This window comes from Temnothorax longispinosus, chromosome 2, assembly GCF_030848805.1.
Source record: "Temnothorax longispinosus isolate EJ_2023e chromosome 2, Tlon_JGU_v1, whole genome shotgun sequence".
NCBI lineage: Eukaryota > Metazoa > Arthropoda > Insecta > Hymenoptera > Formicidae > Temnothorax > Temnothorax longispinosus.
In genome coordinates this window covers 3,593,483-3,611,829 of record NC_092359.1, presented here as the reverse complement: position 1 = coordinate 3,611,829, position 18,347 = coordinate 3,593,483, and the positions used below count along the sequence as shown (strand labels likewise).

Genomic DNA, 18,347 nt, shown 5'->3' with positions numbered 1-18,347 from the left:
TATTACATGATGGATGTAGAACACGGAGTTTGCAACAATCGCGCACTCTGCATTAGCGTAGCGTTGTAATTAATTATTTTCATTCATTATGCCGCACACAATGATGTTTGCTAGCATTAAATTAGACAACGGAACGTTGCATCGGCGGAAACTCGCAGCAGCGAGTACCTGATGCTTCGATCTAAATAATTCGCTTCTGGTTTAAATAAAGTGTTGAAACTTCGTTATCGTGAAACAGGTGCAACATTCAATGCACGCGAAATTGAGTAACTGACACGATATGCAGAATAACGTGGAAGTCCGTAAATAAACACCGTATGTTGTTTAGAATGAGATTAGCGTCAGATTGCCGCGACTACGTGCGTGTGTAGGTGTGTATTTGTGTATGTTTGTGTTTACAAAGGAAATAACAGTTTCGGACTTTAAATTACTGACGACGTGGCCCATATATTTTTCTCGGAAATAAATTTTTCCCGCCTCTCATTAAATAACGCGTTTAACGAAGTTTCCGTTTAACTTCGCCTAACTTTATGTTCAGAGATTAAATTTCCCGTTTATTTGCCATTTCTTTTTACGAGCGGTTAAAGGACTTTTCGGAATTTGGCGTCCGTGGAAGCCCCTTCCGTATTTCAGTTTCGCTTGGATACTTTGATGAATACGAGTAGCGGCCAAACATGCGCTCGCTACTTTCAGGCTTCCAGAACCCAGAACTCGATTTGCCGCCACACCTACATGCAAGATAGAATCGAGATGTGGAGGCGTTTAGAATGCCGAACTTTTCTACGGCCGGAATCGAATTCTCGGTGAAAGGAAGACCCACGCGTGAGGGTGGTATAACGTGGATGCCTTCCTCGCGCGGATCACGTGAGCTGAACTTTCCTTCGTGCAACATACCTGTTTTCGTGAATTAATGTTATATTTGCCACAGTGCTACATCTTATTTCGCGCGCACTTCGTCGAATGCGTTTAATAAAGCAGCGATTTTTTACGTCGCATTTGTTACTGTTTTACGATAATAGTTTTTCAGTTTTATATATCAACAGTAACGAAAGAATGCGCATAACACAAAATAAAAGGAGCAGAAATAAAAAAGATATTTCTTATATTTTTATTACATTTAGCAGTGACAGATAAAGACACTGCATATGTACATAGTGTGATTAAAAAATCGAAAAACTATACTAATGTAATTAGAATTACAAAATCATATTGCAGTCATGCATGTTATTTGATCATTGAATCCGTGACCCTTATTATTCACATTTCTTAAAATGGTATGTTTAAACACAATTACTATTTAAATTCCGTAACACTTGCATATAGTTATCTGCATATGAGAATATCTATCAATCGTTGAATATATTAAATAACAAATAAATGTGACAGGATATATTGAATTAACAAACCTTGATATAAACTTATTCAAATTATTTAACTCGAATGATTATAACGTTTATAAAAGACATACGTTAAATATTATATTGAAAATTATAAGGTCTCTATGTTTTTAAATGTTAGATATTAAACTTTTTATATATTAGCTGTACATAACACATATTAATAATTCAGGACAAATAATAAATAATATCTGAGATGATCGGTGAAACTGTTTGGGAAAGGTCTAAGAGACACATGTTAACTTTTACTAAACATAAATATTGATATATTGTTTGAATCTTGCTAGTATAGTTAAGTCAGTTAGCTTTGTTTCTAATTACTCGATTCTATATATATATATATATATATATATAAGTAATTAAACATTTAGATTAAGTACATGTTTTGTACACTTTGTATGTACGTTTGTATTCACATTATCAAACTAAAAAGTATAGCTTAGCTGTGGAGCTGTGCTTATTATAAGATTTAAACAAAGAGATCCGTATTGAAGTTCGATGCTTTTTCCATTTATAGGTTTTTCTGTCAATAGGTAAATCTATTATTTCTTGGCGTTATACGTTTTTAGAAGTCTGAATAATTACTCATTTTACACAGTAATTATTTGATTTCTTACTTTCAGGACTTGTCAAAGATCTAATTTCTAATTTAAGAGCACTTGTCGAAAATGTCGATAGCTGAATCACTCGGTCAATTTGACCCATAAAACTTTCAAATTTTTTCTATTTAAGGAAACAAATCCGATTTTTTTAGTTCTACAAAGTGAATATAGGATTTAATCAAATTTGAATCAAAATTAAATATGTACGATATCCGCCGAATGATATGTGAGATGTGTGAGATAAAAATAATGGTAAAGTAGAATATGATATGCATTATTTGAATATGTATGTCTTTTAAAAGATGTAATATCTATATATCTCATAATTTTTCTTCTTTTCTTTTAAAGTAATGAAAAAAAAATAGATACACATTTTATATTCGATAAAATCTCTCCTTCTCAGTGGAAACTAAACTCGTAAATTTTCTTTTTTTTTTATATGTACGAGCGTAAAGCCATGAGTGTTGAAAGATTTGGTCCATAGTAATTCCGAGGGTAACATGAATAAAGTTTTGCGAATGCGACGCGGACGGTCGCGTTTTCGGTGAGCGTATCGCGTATGCACCCCGCCACGCGCATCTTTTTTCCTTTTTTTTTTATGCGAACGCGTTCGCACGGCGTAAAAGGCATGTACGTCCGTTACGTATCCATGGATTATTCAAATGAGGTCAGGACGAGAAGCAGGCACATTCGAGCTTGCCACACCAGCGGCGCAGTCTCCTTGAATCGTAATCTGCTGTCGAGGGCAAACATTCTAAATCACCTGCGCTGCCCGGAAATAGGTCGTATCCGTGAAAATTTTAACAAAGCGCGCGCATACATGAAGGGAAAAAAAATTCTTTCGCGTCTTTCGCCCTTTCGGCTGCATCACAAATACCGGGAATTTCATTTGTCGAGAAGCAGTGTGGCGAAGCGTGCACTCAAATTATTCAAACGATGTGGAAGATTGCAGTCAAAATATTACCATTACCGCGCTTTCGATATCGCGGATATATGCGCCATGTAACGCGATCAAGTAAATAAAACCACGCTATGCAGTTTTTTTTTTCTAAAATAAAAAACATGCAAAGCAATGACCCCGCGAGGATCAGAACTATAAGTGTAAAAATCAAATTTTACCTGTCGTCAACTGTTTCAGACCGCATATTAAATTACAAGTAATATACAAGTGATATACAATGCCATGCATACTTGGTAACAATATTTTTCCTATTTGCCGTAAACTTGTTGGGATATACGTATATACGGCTTCATACATGCTGTTCAAATAATGCCGCAAGACGTCGTTATGGCGATGTGCAAAATGCCCCATAACTCGTACAGCGCATTTCCCCGGTGATTTACATCGAAAGAAATGAGCGAAGCGCGCGGGTGCACAGGTCGTCTTCCTAAAAAATTTAATAACAAGGTAATTCAGAAAGGGCCGGAGCGCGGAAAGTAGTTTCTAATTCACGAGAGTCGGGGTAAAACAAGCGGAATTCAGGCTCAGTTCCGCGTTTGTTTTCTCCCGGCGTTTCCACCGCCTTTATAACTTCTATTTTTCTTTGCCTTGATAAAAAAGTTTGCTGCCGGCGATAGCCTTCGCCCGGTAATTGCGGCGTCGTTTGTCGAGTTGCTCCCCTCTTCCCCCCTGCCACTCGCCAAGACAATCGACTTAATTAAATTACCGTGATTATACCCGCTGGTCATCTTTCTTCCCTCAGATCGACGCGTGCCCTACAACATCCCGTCGGATTGGAAGGCCCTTTGGTTCAGCAATCTCGACGAGCTGCAGAGAGTGAACGAGGCGAACGACAACAACACCGTTTCTAACGTCACGGTGCAATTGGGCGGCACCGCCTTTCTGCACTGCAAAGTTCGCAATTTGGCAGAGAGAACCGTTTCCGATGCCGAGGTAAGAAAGCAACTATGTAACCCTTTGCATCGTCGCGAGAGAAACTCTTAAAAGAACCGACCGATTTTCAACGAATGGGCGAATCGAGTCGCAATCGGGACTTTCAAGTACGACGAGCCGATTTCTCTCGAATGATTATTATGCCTCTTTTGGCCTTTTATGTCGATTTTGCGATTCTCTTCTCGAGGTTCTTATCGTGCTTATGTGTACATTTCATAAAGAAAGGTATGACAGAAAATTTATGTTTGCATATGGAGCTATCGTGATTATGTATCAGTTATGAGGTAAAATAACTTGATGATACATTTACGTATTCTGAGAACCAATAAAATTTATTTGAAATAATTGCTAATCGATGTTTCATTATATGTTTTTAATTATATAATTAACTCTTATCAATCTTCCTCCTGAAGCAAGATATCTAAATATACCAAGTATATCATTTATATTGTTTCTTGATGTATTGGAAAAGTAACGGTAGAGCATTTAGAAAATTCGGCAGAAGTGTCAAGTTATAATAATCACACAAAAAGTTTCCTCCTAGTTTTTATCAAGAACACTTCTCTCTCTCTCCTGGCAAATTCCAGTAAATTACTTGCAGCAGTACAGTAACGTAACATATTTCAATGGTTTTTTTTTTTAGATTCAGGGTATGCTTTTATTTCATGACGCTTTATCGTATATAATTTACGTAGAGATAATGCCTACGTATGAGAAGTTATGCTAATGCCTACGCAATAGCAACACGAACGTAGTACACGGTTAATCTTGTCCCGTGTAACCATAGAACAACTCCATACAAATTTATTCATGTACACGAACGTAATGGCCTCCTTTCGCACATCCACTCTGACGCTTCGGAGTGGTAAGGCGATCGATGATCGCGACGCATTGAACCCTGCTGAGAGCACGGTAATCGGTATGCGATTCCACGGAAAACGAGGAGCTCGTATTGTATACAGATAGACGCAATAATGGCGCCTGCTGGGAATGTCTTTATCAAGTTTGTAGCGACTTTCTTCTGAGAGATCGATTTTATCCTCTCATTGTCCTTATTTCGATCATCAATATTTCATAATAAGATGGAAGAATAAAAGCCGTTCTAGAGCCATCTCTTCTACGCGTCACTACTGCATCAACTTGTATTCGATGGCTCGGCATCGATACGCTAAATCGCTCGCAGGGGCGTGCAAGATTGATGCCAGCAAAAAGCCGATGACCGCGACAAATCCGCCCCAATTCGAAAGGACATCCTTACAACGACGACGATTCGGTCCGGGAACTTAGGAACTTTCACGTAAGAGCAGCGAACTAAGCTCACACAGTATCAGCCATCATAGCCTTCTTCGTCATTGTGAAATTTATAGGATCGGATATCAATGACCGAAAGTCGGCTATTGCTCAATGTTGTCGAACAACATTAGCGCTTCCAAACTTTCTATTTTAAACCTTCGTCTCGACGTCCGACCGATTTTGATGACATATAATCGATACTTCCGCAACGTAATGATTTATACGAAATTTAACTTCCATTAAGAGCACATTATTGCTTTCTTTTACACTGATAATGATATGTTTGTGTTTACGAAGTTTATTTGGATTTCCAATTTCGGAAATGTTTATCGAGCGATTAATTAATTTGTTTGCTTATTTTATATAATTCAACCATCATTTCGTTTAATTACAATTCCTAAATTGTAATATAAGATATCGCGCTAACGTCACGAAATTTCATGTGTTTCGCTGCATGCAAAATAACGACCCACTTGTGTTTGTAAAACGTCGAGATTCTCAATTTTAATGAAATTTAACTGATAAACCACAAGTTAAAATAATTAAATTATATTATTAACGAATGTTATTTGATCGTTAAATAATTTACAAACTCTGCTGATAATTTCAAATGAGAAAATATCAGCTTGTAAAGCTTTATGACTCACCTAATTTGACTTCAACAGTTTATGAAATGAAACAAATTTATGATAATAAACAAATTGAAGGATTTATGATGCTAAAGAAAATCATTTCATTCTTATTTTGTTATTATTGTACATATAATTTTATTAATTATTGGAGAATTCTGTGCAAATATTTTTAGTAGATAATTAGGAAATTTTATTTATATTTTTGAAATTTTGTGAGTTTATAAGAGCTAGTTCTCTTATAAATTGTTATATATTTTAACCATAATGGAAAGAATGCGATATGTTTATTGTGAATATAAATGGTAATAAAAAAGTTAGCACATTTATTTCCAAACGCAACATTCCCAAGAGAGCGATTATCTTCGGAGCTTCGAGATGATAAAAAAGTGATTTTCTGTGAAATCTCAAATGCCGCGAACGAAGCAGTCGCGAATCGGCTAGATGAAATCACTCAGAAATCCCGCCGGTTGGGTGATCCGCAAATTCACTTACGACGTCGTTGCTTTTAATTCAATTATTTATGACGAATTCGACGAGCTGGCCGGTCCGCTCGATCCTGGCGCACGGCGTAACTGCTTTATCGCGTTAGCAGTCAAACCAGGAAAGATTGATGGCGACGAAAAGTCGAACACCGCGAAGTAATTTTGATAGAGCGGCCGGCGCTCTCTGCGAAGCCGCGCACCGCGCTATTAGTATCGTCTGAGAGGATTTTTTTTCCCTGTCCATGGTCAATGCGCATAACAGTGACATTGGGAATGCACGAAAGCAAAAGGTGTCAAGTTAAACACGAAAATTGCTTATCAACATCTTGTTGATTTTTTATTGGAGGGAAAAGCTCTCTCTCTCTCTCTCTTGCGCGCGCGCCCGCTCACTCACTCACTCGCTTTCTTTCTTGCGGCAGCGGTATCGATTCGTGCAGCATCGCTAGAGAGCGATATTAATGAATTACCCTTCGAAATTCCGATAATTAACGCGGCGTACTTTATTGGATCGGGAAAGCCACTTCGTGCCGAGATAAAACTTGAATTGGGAAGAAGACTAAATAAATTCACTGAGATGTGTATGAAGAAGTATTTTGATATTGACCAAAGAATGGTTAATTCGATTAAAATGATTATTATTTAATTTCTTTGCGCGCAGTTACTTTAGTTGATCAATCTTTAAATAAACGATCAGATTTGCAGTTGCATAAAGCTAATGTACTATTCAATTCAGATTTTAAAATTGTATTTCCAAAGATGGATACGAATGAAAGATTCTATATAAATACGATAATACGTTGTTTATTTTGAAGAATGAAGAAATAAATATGAAATATGTGCACGATAGACTTTTAAGATATTGAAATCTTTTTGTTGGAAAGATTTTAAATAAACAATGTTATATTTATATTTGCATCATTAGAACATATGCGAAATATTCTATTTATAGAAGATTAATTTCCTGGATTTATCTTAAGGTCTGTTAGAATCGCAAATATAATTCCTTACATTCCCACTGTAATTTTCTCGAAGCGCACCAATGAGAATACATATAAGAGAAGGATGAAATATGTGGTTTTGTAAACTAGCGTAATTAGTATGAAATGTGGTTTAACATCGAACGCAGGTGCGGGGAGCAGGAAACCCAGCGGGATATCTGACTTGGCGTCTTTGAGGGACAAGGGTCCTTTGTCTTGACGATCGTCGCGGTTGAATTGAAGCCATGGATTTGGTCGTCGTAATGGTCCACTTCCGCCTTCAGACATTAATTTCAACCCCTCGCTTGTGTGCGCGTCGTTCGATAAATCGATAACCACAATAAGAGAGGGATCTTGTGAAAGATTAATGTCTCAATGATATCTCTCAATCCTACCGGACAATCAATAATTTCGCGAAGGTTCTTTTTGTTAATAGTCGCGGCATAATATGTACATACAAGTTTTACGCTGCTTTATAACTTTTTTTTATATTCAACGTTATTTAACGACGCATATGTGCGCTTTCAGTGGCATAATAATATTTCACGATTAACCCCTGAACCATCAACCACGTTGCATGCAGTCGATATATCACGGGATTAAAAATAACATCCTGGATATCGATGCTTTCATAAAGTCGACCGCTGGCCGTTCCTTAAATCATGTGACATGACTTTAAAGGACGCGGAAGTCACTTATCTTCCTAACCAGCAAAAGCGAATGAATGAAAATATGTGTATGATGATTTATGACGGACTGCATGAGAAAATGATAGCGGTTATTAAAACAGCAGCTGATGCCGAAGTATAATCTAATAATTACTAAGAGTGGCATCTAAATGTGCAAAGAGAGTGTATTGGAATCGCAGATTTCAATAAATCATCCATTCGGATTTAGAATTACGGAGATGTTGCGGAATTGAGAGATTCTACGATGCGGGAGAAGGAAGCACACTCTCGCGCAGGTATCCAGGACATTTCCCTTGCTATCTGTACAAAATGCGAACTGGCGTCGATTCCGAGGTACTGATTTGTAGTCCCTTCGGGGAAACATTTCTCATTACAATTGTATGCGGAAAGCAGCGTGGACGCGATCATTTATTGCGCCGAAACTGCACGTCCCGACCTCAGAATTCCCGACGATGGACTCGTGCCGACCACTCATCTTGGCAACGAGCAGCGGTAACTGCCGGAGTCGGCCGACAGATTTGGGTTATCCGACAGGTCGGTCCATTGTCCCCTAGTTGTAGTAGGCTAAGCAAACCCGTCGCCTGCCGCACACGGGCTAATCCGCCGTTCATTTTATTGAACTGTTTATGATGTCTCGAAGGGCGCACATTGGATGAGACGCTTGGGATATTCGGAAATTGCCAAAAGACAAACGATTATTTCAAAGTTTTTGTAATTGAATATATTACAGTTTTTTTATATATAATTCTTAATTGTTACATAACAGACTCGCAAATAATTATTCCGCGAGCATAAATAGAAATAAAATTAAGATTTTAGATTTAGATTTTAATAAATTTATTTAAATATTTAAAATAATATCCAACTAGGGCAGCATTTATAATCCAATTTTATATTTAGATAAGTCTAAAAACGACTGAATCTTAAAAGATTACTTAAGATCAGATTTAAGATTATCAGATTTAAGATAATCAGATTTAATATAAGATCTAAATAGTAAGAATATTTCCCTCCTTTTTAATTTTTCTCAAATTGCCCGTGCGATGTAAGAAAATTACATCGCGTTTCATCAAAATAAATTTAATCCTCTCTCCTTCTCTCGCAATTTAACTCCCAAAGTGTATCGGAAGGTGTGTGGATCGATATTATGCGACAGGTCCATTGTCGCAGCATGCGATAGCGTAGCTGCGACGTTTCGCCCGCGGCGCGTTAATCCGCTTAGGCACGTTAATTTCGTTTGGTTGTTTATTAACTAGGTGAGAGAGAGAGAGAGAGAGAGAGAGAGAGAGAGAGAGAGAATGAGGAGAGGGGAGGGAGAGGAAGAGAGAACGTGAGATGCACAGAAGCCGCCGCGCGTTGTGTTGAGGGACTGTGCGCGCGTTCGCATTTAGTAACTCCATTAACGCGTTAACAATCGGTGGCGGGACCGGCACGGGTTATCGCCGGATCGCGCGCTCGTATAACCGAGCGATCTCGCGTGTCCCGAGATAGCGCCAGCAATCACGCTTCGTTCCGTTCGAGCGGTGATACGAAACGAGCCGGCACGCAACGCGGAGACTCTCCACGTTATCGCTCCACTCTCCATAACGCGTGTATTTTCTTTTTCGGTTTCTTTCCCCAATTTCTTTCCTCGCCATTGACGATCTCGCGCGATCACTTCGATAATCGAAACGATTTCGTTCGCGCGACCGAGCTTCCGGTCGTTCCCACTCCATCTGATATCACGTTGCATACGCGATCTTTCCGATCACGCGCACACCAAAAGATTCCGCGCGATGCCATAATCCGAATAACGCGGCACTATAATCTTAAAAGGATTATTTCTTTTCTGTAAACTCTGCAGAGAGAAGAGATGATGTATTTTTTATTACCAAGATCCAAAGCGCTTTACAATGGTGCATAAAAGTCGGCAATATAAAGTGTATGTAAAAAAAATTATAGATATGGCATTTAAGCTTTTACGTGAAATAATCGAAAGATTGAAAATCTTATATCGTTTATGTTATAAATATCTAACCGTTCTTGAATTAAATCAATAGATTACAGAAAACAAATAATCTTTATCTTGTTTTGTGGTATTTGAGTATATCAAATTACTTCTATTTTTTTTTAATTTTGCAATAAAATAAATAGAAGGTTTTTTTATACTCAACAACTTGTTATCAATTTTTTACTAACAATTTTTTACTGACAGCTTCTTATTTTATGTAAGTCGGAAATTATAAACATTCTTGTGCAATAAATACGAACATATTTTTAGATTGATAAAATCTCGTACTAGATTTATTGAAATATAATATGGATAAATCTAATCGTTTCATCTGTTTCGTTAATACAAGCCAAAATGCTATAGCATTCACATTGCACTTCGAACTAGATGTAATATCTATTGTGTAATATCTATTGCGTATACAAGACTCAACATGATGTATAACTTTATATTATTGTCTGTCTAACTACAAATTAATTTGACCCGCAAATATTTTGACCGAAATCAAAACGTAGATATAGTATTATGATAAAGTAGCGTGATGTTCGAAAATAACATTTGCGGCTACCCGCGGAACTTCAGACGGCAAATACCGCAACCATAATGTTTCATGATGTTCGAGTAGCGTGAAACAGAAACTGAAAAGCCAGACAGGATATACCTGACCTAACCCTTTAGCGAGATAACCAAGCACTGGCTGTGGTCAGTCATCCATGGAGGTTACATGAACCTAATGTTACTCATTGTTACCATCACCAATCTGCTTCCGGAATATGTTCTCTTTCTCTCTTCATTGAATAAATTACACAGTATGAAGCAAATTAATGATTAAGAACATATTCAGTTATTAATTTTGCTCTTAAGCAAATTGATAATGAAATATCTAATACTTATATCTCTATATTTTTATTAGATAATAGAATTACTAGATAATAGATCTCTTCTAAAATTATTACGTAGCATTGGATTAACATGTTGAATCTCGTAACAGATAAATGATGGAAAACAGTAAAGAACAAAGAAAGATACATCTTTGAAAAGTTTTCGTGTGTATCACGCGATATACAGAAGCCAACATGTTTTCGCCCGTTTGTCTGGTACTTTTTCAAACATGTCTTCAAGTATCGCACGAATATACACTGACGTACCCGCAACATAGCGACATACTTCTTTCAATTGATGCACCGATGGTCCACTGCACGTAAAAGGATGAGAGAAACGGTGACCTACATACATCATACAGACTGCTGCACTCTACACGGCAATAGAATCGACCTCGCCGGTTGTTCTGTCGAAATTTCGACGACGTAAACTTTCCACGTCGGGTATGCCTTTCGTCCGGAGCTCTCATCGAGTCTCAAGAGTCGTCGGAACAAACTCTTCTCCCTGAATCACTATTGGACGAGATCGTTTTGACCAGAAAAAAAACAAGATTCCTTTTCAGTATACGGCTCCACGTTTAATCTTGTAAAGCGTACTTGCAAAGCCATCAAAAGGAATGCTTAAATACAGACGACAGATATACGCAAATCCAGAAAAATAACCGTCATCGAGGTATAACAGAAGTACATGCTTGACTCGAGAATCTAAAGTTCAATGAAATGGTCCTCTCTTACCACAATCAAAATAAAAATTCCAATGCATATCTAAGGAAAAATTACGCCAAGCTGGCAATTATCATGTTAGATCATTGCTTCATCCTTCTATGTTTCTCGTGATCATTTCTTCGAAAACGTATAGGTACTCTATATAAGTTCAACTTTTATACAGATCACAGAAGGAGAAAAACAAATCCATAATAATTGGTTTACCAAGAAATTTCACATCAATCTAAAGTTTGAAACCGATCGAAGTACCTCAAGTGGTTTAATGCCTTCGGACGAAGCGATCTCTTCCGAATGCTTGGAAACATTGAAGCACTTGATTGTAGCGCAGAGCTGGCAATCATACTGCGGTGAAGTTTCGCCACTTGAAATTTCCGAGCATCTTGTCCAGCTTGCCAGCGCTCGTGAAAAGTCTGCAAATTAATATTATTACGTAAACATAATGCTGTACCAGAAATTAGCATATTTACATCGACGTAAACGCGCGACTTTGCAATTTCTCTTGCTATTTAGCTTACTTAAAATAGAAAGAAGCACATATATATAAATATATATTTTCAAGATGAATCGTATATATTATGCTAAATGTTAGCACAGTTGGCAAACAATTGGGTCAACACATTTCTCTCTATTTGCATAAAACGGCAAGTACTGTAAAAACTTAATATTATTGCTACAAAATATTTAATGTGCCGTTTCAAATCTGATTTTACATATTTGATGAAATTTTTTAAATATTTGTTGAAATATTTTATACTTTTTGAAGTAATACTGTTGAATCTAATTAAAGAAATTACTTATTCTTATGTCGCGGTCGAAATTAAGAATTGAAAAGTGTTAGTTTATACAATTTCAATAAATTCACAATGTGAATTAAAAAAGGTATTTAATTGCACGATGAATTAAGAAAAAGACAATAATTAATTTAATTAAATTAAAATCCAAAAGTTTTCCTCTACATATTTATCGATTTGCTCGTCATCGAAATAAAAACGCGGAAATTTATTTCATTGCACGTAATCTGATATATCGCGCGGCATTTATATGCTTCATACGTGGCAGTGGCAATTCGATAGAGATGCCGTGATTGGCCGCGAGGTTTAAACCTTATGTTTTATGCATTCTCTTTCTACAATGATCTTAAAGCATCAACAGAGAGGAAGGAAGCAGGCAGCCCCGTCTGAGGAGAATGCGGGCAGGTCTGCCGCATTCCCCCGGAGGTCGGGATCGTATTTCCGGCTCTCACAATTTTACTATTTATGCAATATCGTGCTCGGTCCCACCGGGTCGCAAGATAGGTCGTATAGCGTTTGAGCAGGGGCGAAGTTACTAAGTACCGCTAAAACCAGTTCTCCACAGACTCCGTTTCGCAAACTCTCTCGTTTGATAAACAATGGCGATTGTAATTGCGAGAAACACGAAAATGGCTTGCGGGACATATAAACGATTTTTTTTTCTTCATTCTCTTTTCATATTTATATCTGCAAAATTGTGCATTTTATGAAAATAATTATTATTTTAATATTTATATCTCCAAAAGTGACAAGACCAGAGACAGACCGGTTTATTATTTCTTTTCACTTGTGTATTCTTTGTTTTGCGTAGAAAGAACGTTAACAATTTTGCACGCTGAGGATTTAACAATAAAAGTTTTCTGATGAAATTTTTTTACATTAAAATATCAGTGTAGTTGGAGTAAAAGAATGACTTGTTATCTAAAAAAGATAAATTTCTATCTTTGTTTGACGTCATATTAAAAACAAGATGCAGCAAGAGTGTCTAATTCGTTGCAGTCAAATTATAATTAAATTTCGTGAAATGTTTACGTGCACGTGATTGCATTTTTGTAATAGTCTAACGTTCAATTAAAATAGGTTTTGTGATCAAATTACTGTACATGTGTAGAGGTAATATAACAAAACATTTTACTCAAAAATTTTCGCAGTTATATAAAGTTAAACACGTTTCCATTTTACGTGGTAACGGTCGTTCATCTTTTTCGCTTTATTTACACAAAACGCCAATGTATCAAACAGGATTATTTTAACATGACATATTCATGACTGTACCGAATCTCTTTCCTGTTTCACGCAATATACAGATTGATATTATTTACATAAGAGTGACGTTTTTGTACCACTACCATTTTATTATGACTTTTTTACATCTATAGAAATAATAATTTTGCATGCTTATCTAGAGCCATTAAAAACGTCTGACGTATTATTTTCAGTTTTAATCCAATCGGTTATATTAATTCAATTTATATGAACGCAAATATACGTGCTGGTAGCTCCACATTTTTTTAACAATATTTATTTCAATTAAAATTCAATGTATGTTTTTTATATTCTGTTATGAATATGTCTGGCAAATTAAATAGAGATTATTTATTTTAACATTTTAACATTTTAATTTGCTAAATTAAAGTATTCCCCGTATTAAGACAAAATTCATTTACATGAGAGATGTAAAATTTCTCATATTTTTTACTATAGATTTTATCTATTTTTTATTTCTTGTTGCAAAACTAATTAAATGGTCTTTTGAATATTCATTAATATTATCACTGACCATCAATTAATATTTATGTTTTAGATATCGTGGATCCGGCGACGTGACTTTCACGTTTTAACAAGCTCCATGTTCACATATACGAACGACGAGCGATTTCAAGTACTGCATCCCGAGGGCTCGGACGATTGGACCCTTCAAATAAAATACGTCCAAGAAAGAGACAATGGGACGTACGAGTGTCAGGTAACGTAACCCACTTTAGAAACAAACTTGTTATGAGTTAATTAATTCAATGTAGTTTAACAAATGTTTTTCAATTTTTGGTATATGTATACATCACCGCGGGTGATGTATCATTTTCAGTTTCTCGCTTTACCACTTTATTATCCGCTATTTCTCCTTTTTCTATCTTTTGAGGAATGAAACTATCTAATCGCTCGGTTCGCATTTACGCTGATTTATCGGTGCGCCATTTTTTGCAGTTTATCATTATTAATAATATTCTGTGTTGGTCCCACGATTGAGACGCATCTCCCTGATATAACATGCAACTGACTATCTTTGAATGTATATTTCTATCTTCAAATCGGATGTATATTTCAATAACATGCTACATGAAAGTACGAATGCATATCATCGAGTGATATATGCCGGGTAGTACAGCGGGAGTAATAAATCCTTCTATTAATAATTCCAAACGTCGCTAATTATGCACACCGCAACATATGCGTCATCAATTTGGCATTGAGCGTCGATGTACACGCGATATCTAATATTATAAAACATTTATTACAAAACATTATCCTCTTTTTATGTAACTCTTTTTTTTATTTGCCAGTATTTAATATTACTAAAAAAAATTATAGTAATTAAAGGTGAGAAGAGATGTCCGCGAATTGTAAAATTTCGTTAATATACGAGATATAAATTAAGTATCTGACTTATAAATTGAAAATATATCGGACCAAAGAGAAGTTTCACGGAGATGCCATAAAAATCATTTTAACGTGGATAGAAAATGATTCCGATGTCCGATTAATAGCTCCGTAGTTAGAGAACTAATCCGAAGCTAGAGAACTTTTTTCGTCGCGTCGCTAAGAAATATAATTAAGTATGATGGGGATCGGGGACTGACACGTAAATCCGTATGACGTGAACAGCGCGGATAAGCCGTTCTTGCTGCATATTCATACATTTTTCCGGCTAATGGAACGGCAAACACAAGCCCGCGGCAAGTACGTGCGAGCGCGAAAGAAATCGGACAGCGTGAATAACGAGACACGATGCCCGCTTACGTTTGCCGTCGAGTAAACTCTGAAAACCTACTGCAGACTCTGACCTTTCCGAAGTTTCTCCGAGTGAAGGCTCAAGTTCGGGTTAGCAAAAGAGGGTCTCTTATGTTAATTTCGGGGTGCAAATATAGTGTAGCCGCGAAACTTTTTCCGATGAACTTAGAGACCATCCGTTTCCACATTGCTCGCTTTCCCTATATCTCGCTTCGAGGAGCACCTTCGGCTCATTGTCATAGCCAACGAGTTTTATGGATTTTAATCATCGGCAAATACAGTCGAGACAGAACAATATGCTTTGAGCTCTGCATTTTTCTTTTTTTCCTTCTTTTTTGCGAAAATGTGCAATAGCAGCTAAAAGAGTTGCGAAATCAATCATCGAATTCCCAAACACAAGGACCTTCAAATCGAAATTCGTTTAAACATATAAAACAGAATAAAATATCTGTAATAATAGATACAGGTATTGTGTTTAATACATTGGAAGAAATGATACATAAAATGATTAACGATAAAATCCATTTATTACGAAATAACGAATACGTTATAATTAAACGATATACAATAATGGAAATTAATAAGTATTCAATGTACAATGTAATATTAAAAGCCGATTAAATCATTGAAATTTAGATTGTGCCTTTGGACAATAATATAACAATTATAACGAAACTAATGGTTGTTGGACAATAGATCGGCACTAGTTACACTTACAATTCGTTCATATATAATGAATTAATCAAAATATCAAATAATTTAGATCATTATCTATAGCACTTTCACTTTTATTCAAAAATACTTTGTGAATTATTTAAAAAAATTTTTATGCCGCAGCCATGTATCCCGAAATAACCCCAAACAGACAATTTTACATTAAAATCTATTTTAAATTATGACGCGTGACTCGAATGATATAGCAATTTCAGCGATTAATCGAACGCGCGAAGAAGTGATCTTGAAAATAAATGATTGACCGTGTTTATCGACTATTGCTGAATGGTGCATCGCGGTGTTCTATCTATTTGACCGCAGAAAAAGTGAAGAGGCGAATGCGGTTATATAGCCGCAATGTAACTCTCAACACCTCATTATGCAGCGAGGTCATTGAGCGTGGAGGATCACTCTATTACAAAGTCGATAATACGTGTATTAGGTGTCTTCCCGACCAACGTGTATATTGTAACGCTCGAGATGAGTATCGACTGCGCAATACCTGAACTACAGTCCGTCATTGCGGCTTCTAATTAAAAGTCATGGAGGGATACGATTAAACGTCCATAGTGATCGCTTGTCCCGCAATGACAAACCGCACCGTCGGATAACGGATTATCCGTTAATCTTAGCGTGCAACAACGTTCCAAACAATGTATCAGCTATGCCATGCCCTGAATTACAGAGCTCCTCGATTTCTCAATACCGCGTAATTGGATTTGTTGTTAAAAATAAAAATTATTATTTAAAGCAACGTAAAAACTTATTGTCGATAATCCTGCATTATAGATCAGGTTGCCATAATGTTTAAAATTTATGCGAGTATATCGGAATTTAAATTATACAGGAATAAAATAAAATCGTGTGTATGTGTGTGTGTGTGTGCGTGATGCGAGAAATGCAAATTATACCAGATTAAGATAATTGCTTTTTGAAGTTCGTGCTTGAATATGAAGTTTATCGCGGTTACAGAACTTTGATAGTTTGGCTGCTGGCAATCATGCCCTTAGTGGAACGTGCACTTTTAGAACAGATCCTTGATTCATTACGGACATGATCGACACGAGTGACCCTAGCACCCCATTGTTAAAAAAAGTTAGAGTATACGGTATAATTAAGTACTAATTTATTGCTAATTTATTATTCTAGTCCTGAATTTATTGTTCCTATCTATTCGCAGGAAATTAATATCAAAAGTGAGGATGTTGCCTTTGTGTTACGCTAGCACCCTTATTCCTGAAAAACACGTATAGAATACCATAAACAAAAAATCCGATACACTATCAGAATTTTTTGTTATTTTTTACTTTAAAATAAATTCAAAACCAGGATATTTTATTATTTAAGAGCAATTAATTCTAGAATCATTTCAATATCAAAATCGACATACAGCAACTAATTCATTTAGCGTACTTTACTCTTGTACGTGACGCTATTACTGCCACAAAATGTCAATCAATTTTGTTAAGTTAAATAGTGAGCAATGAATTCGAGACCAGAATATTTTAAGAGCAATTAATTCTAGAATTATTTTAATACCAAAATCGGCACGGCAACTAATTTGTTTAACATTACTCTTGTACGTAACGCCGCCACTAGCACCGCCACAATGTCGATCGACTTTGTAAAGTTAAACAGTGAGCAATATGGGAGCAGGATATTTTAAAACCAATTAATTCTCTGGAATCATTAATACCAAAATTGATATCGGTACATTTATAACTATTCAATACTTTCGATATCTTTTGCAGTATTTAGAGCAAAAAATTAGCAAAATATTCAGATATACCGATTTTTTGTTTACGGTATTTTATAGGTATTTTTCAGGAATGGGAGTGCTAGCGTAACGCGAATAAGGCAACACTCCCACTTTTGATATTTTTTCCTTGCAAATTGTACCGAACATTTTTTTAATGGTGGAGGTTCACAGGGATACATGATTGAATATTGCTACTTCTTCCATTCTTATAAATTTCGTTCCCTTTTGATAGTAATCATCCTCGAATAATTTTTCCTGCAAGATCGGATAAATTAAGATGACGCTACGCGCAAAGAAAGCATCACAGATAGGAAAGTCTCTCGCAAGTTGTCCTATGTTTACTATTGCCGCAGCAAACATTTTAGCGTGAAAAAGCAGCAAGCGTAGCTATCGCAAACGACAGATATAGTCGTGACCGTTTTATTGCGAGCGTCGTGGCGATTAAGTGTAATTGAAGATGGAACGATGGAACGCTTTGGAAGTAATCGAAACCTCGCTACAGCAGCGTCTG

The 18,347-nt window shown here is 36.3% G+C and overlaps 1 protein-coding gene across 4 annotated transcripts in view; it reads left to right on the top strand.

Annotated features, from left to right (window-relative positions):
* Positions 1-18,347, top strand: part of Dpr12 (defective proboscis extension response 12) — a 276,297-nt gene that overhangs the window by 167,842 nt on the left and 90,108 nt on the right. For all 4 annotated transcript variants that reach the window (XM_071771541.1, XM_071771540.1, XM_071771542.1 and 1 more), the window contains 2 exons: positions 3,703-3,893; positions 14,159-14,320. In XM_071771541.1, the coding sequence (XP_071627642.1) occupies positions 3,703-3,893; positions 14,159-14,320 (353 nt within the window). The remainder of the gene's footprint in view (positions 1-3,702; positions 3,894-14,158; positions 14,321-18,347) is intronic.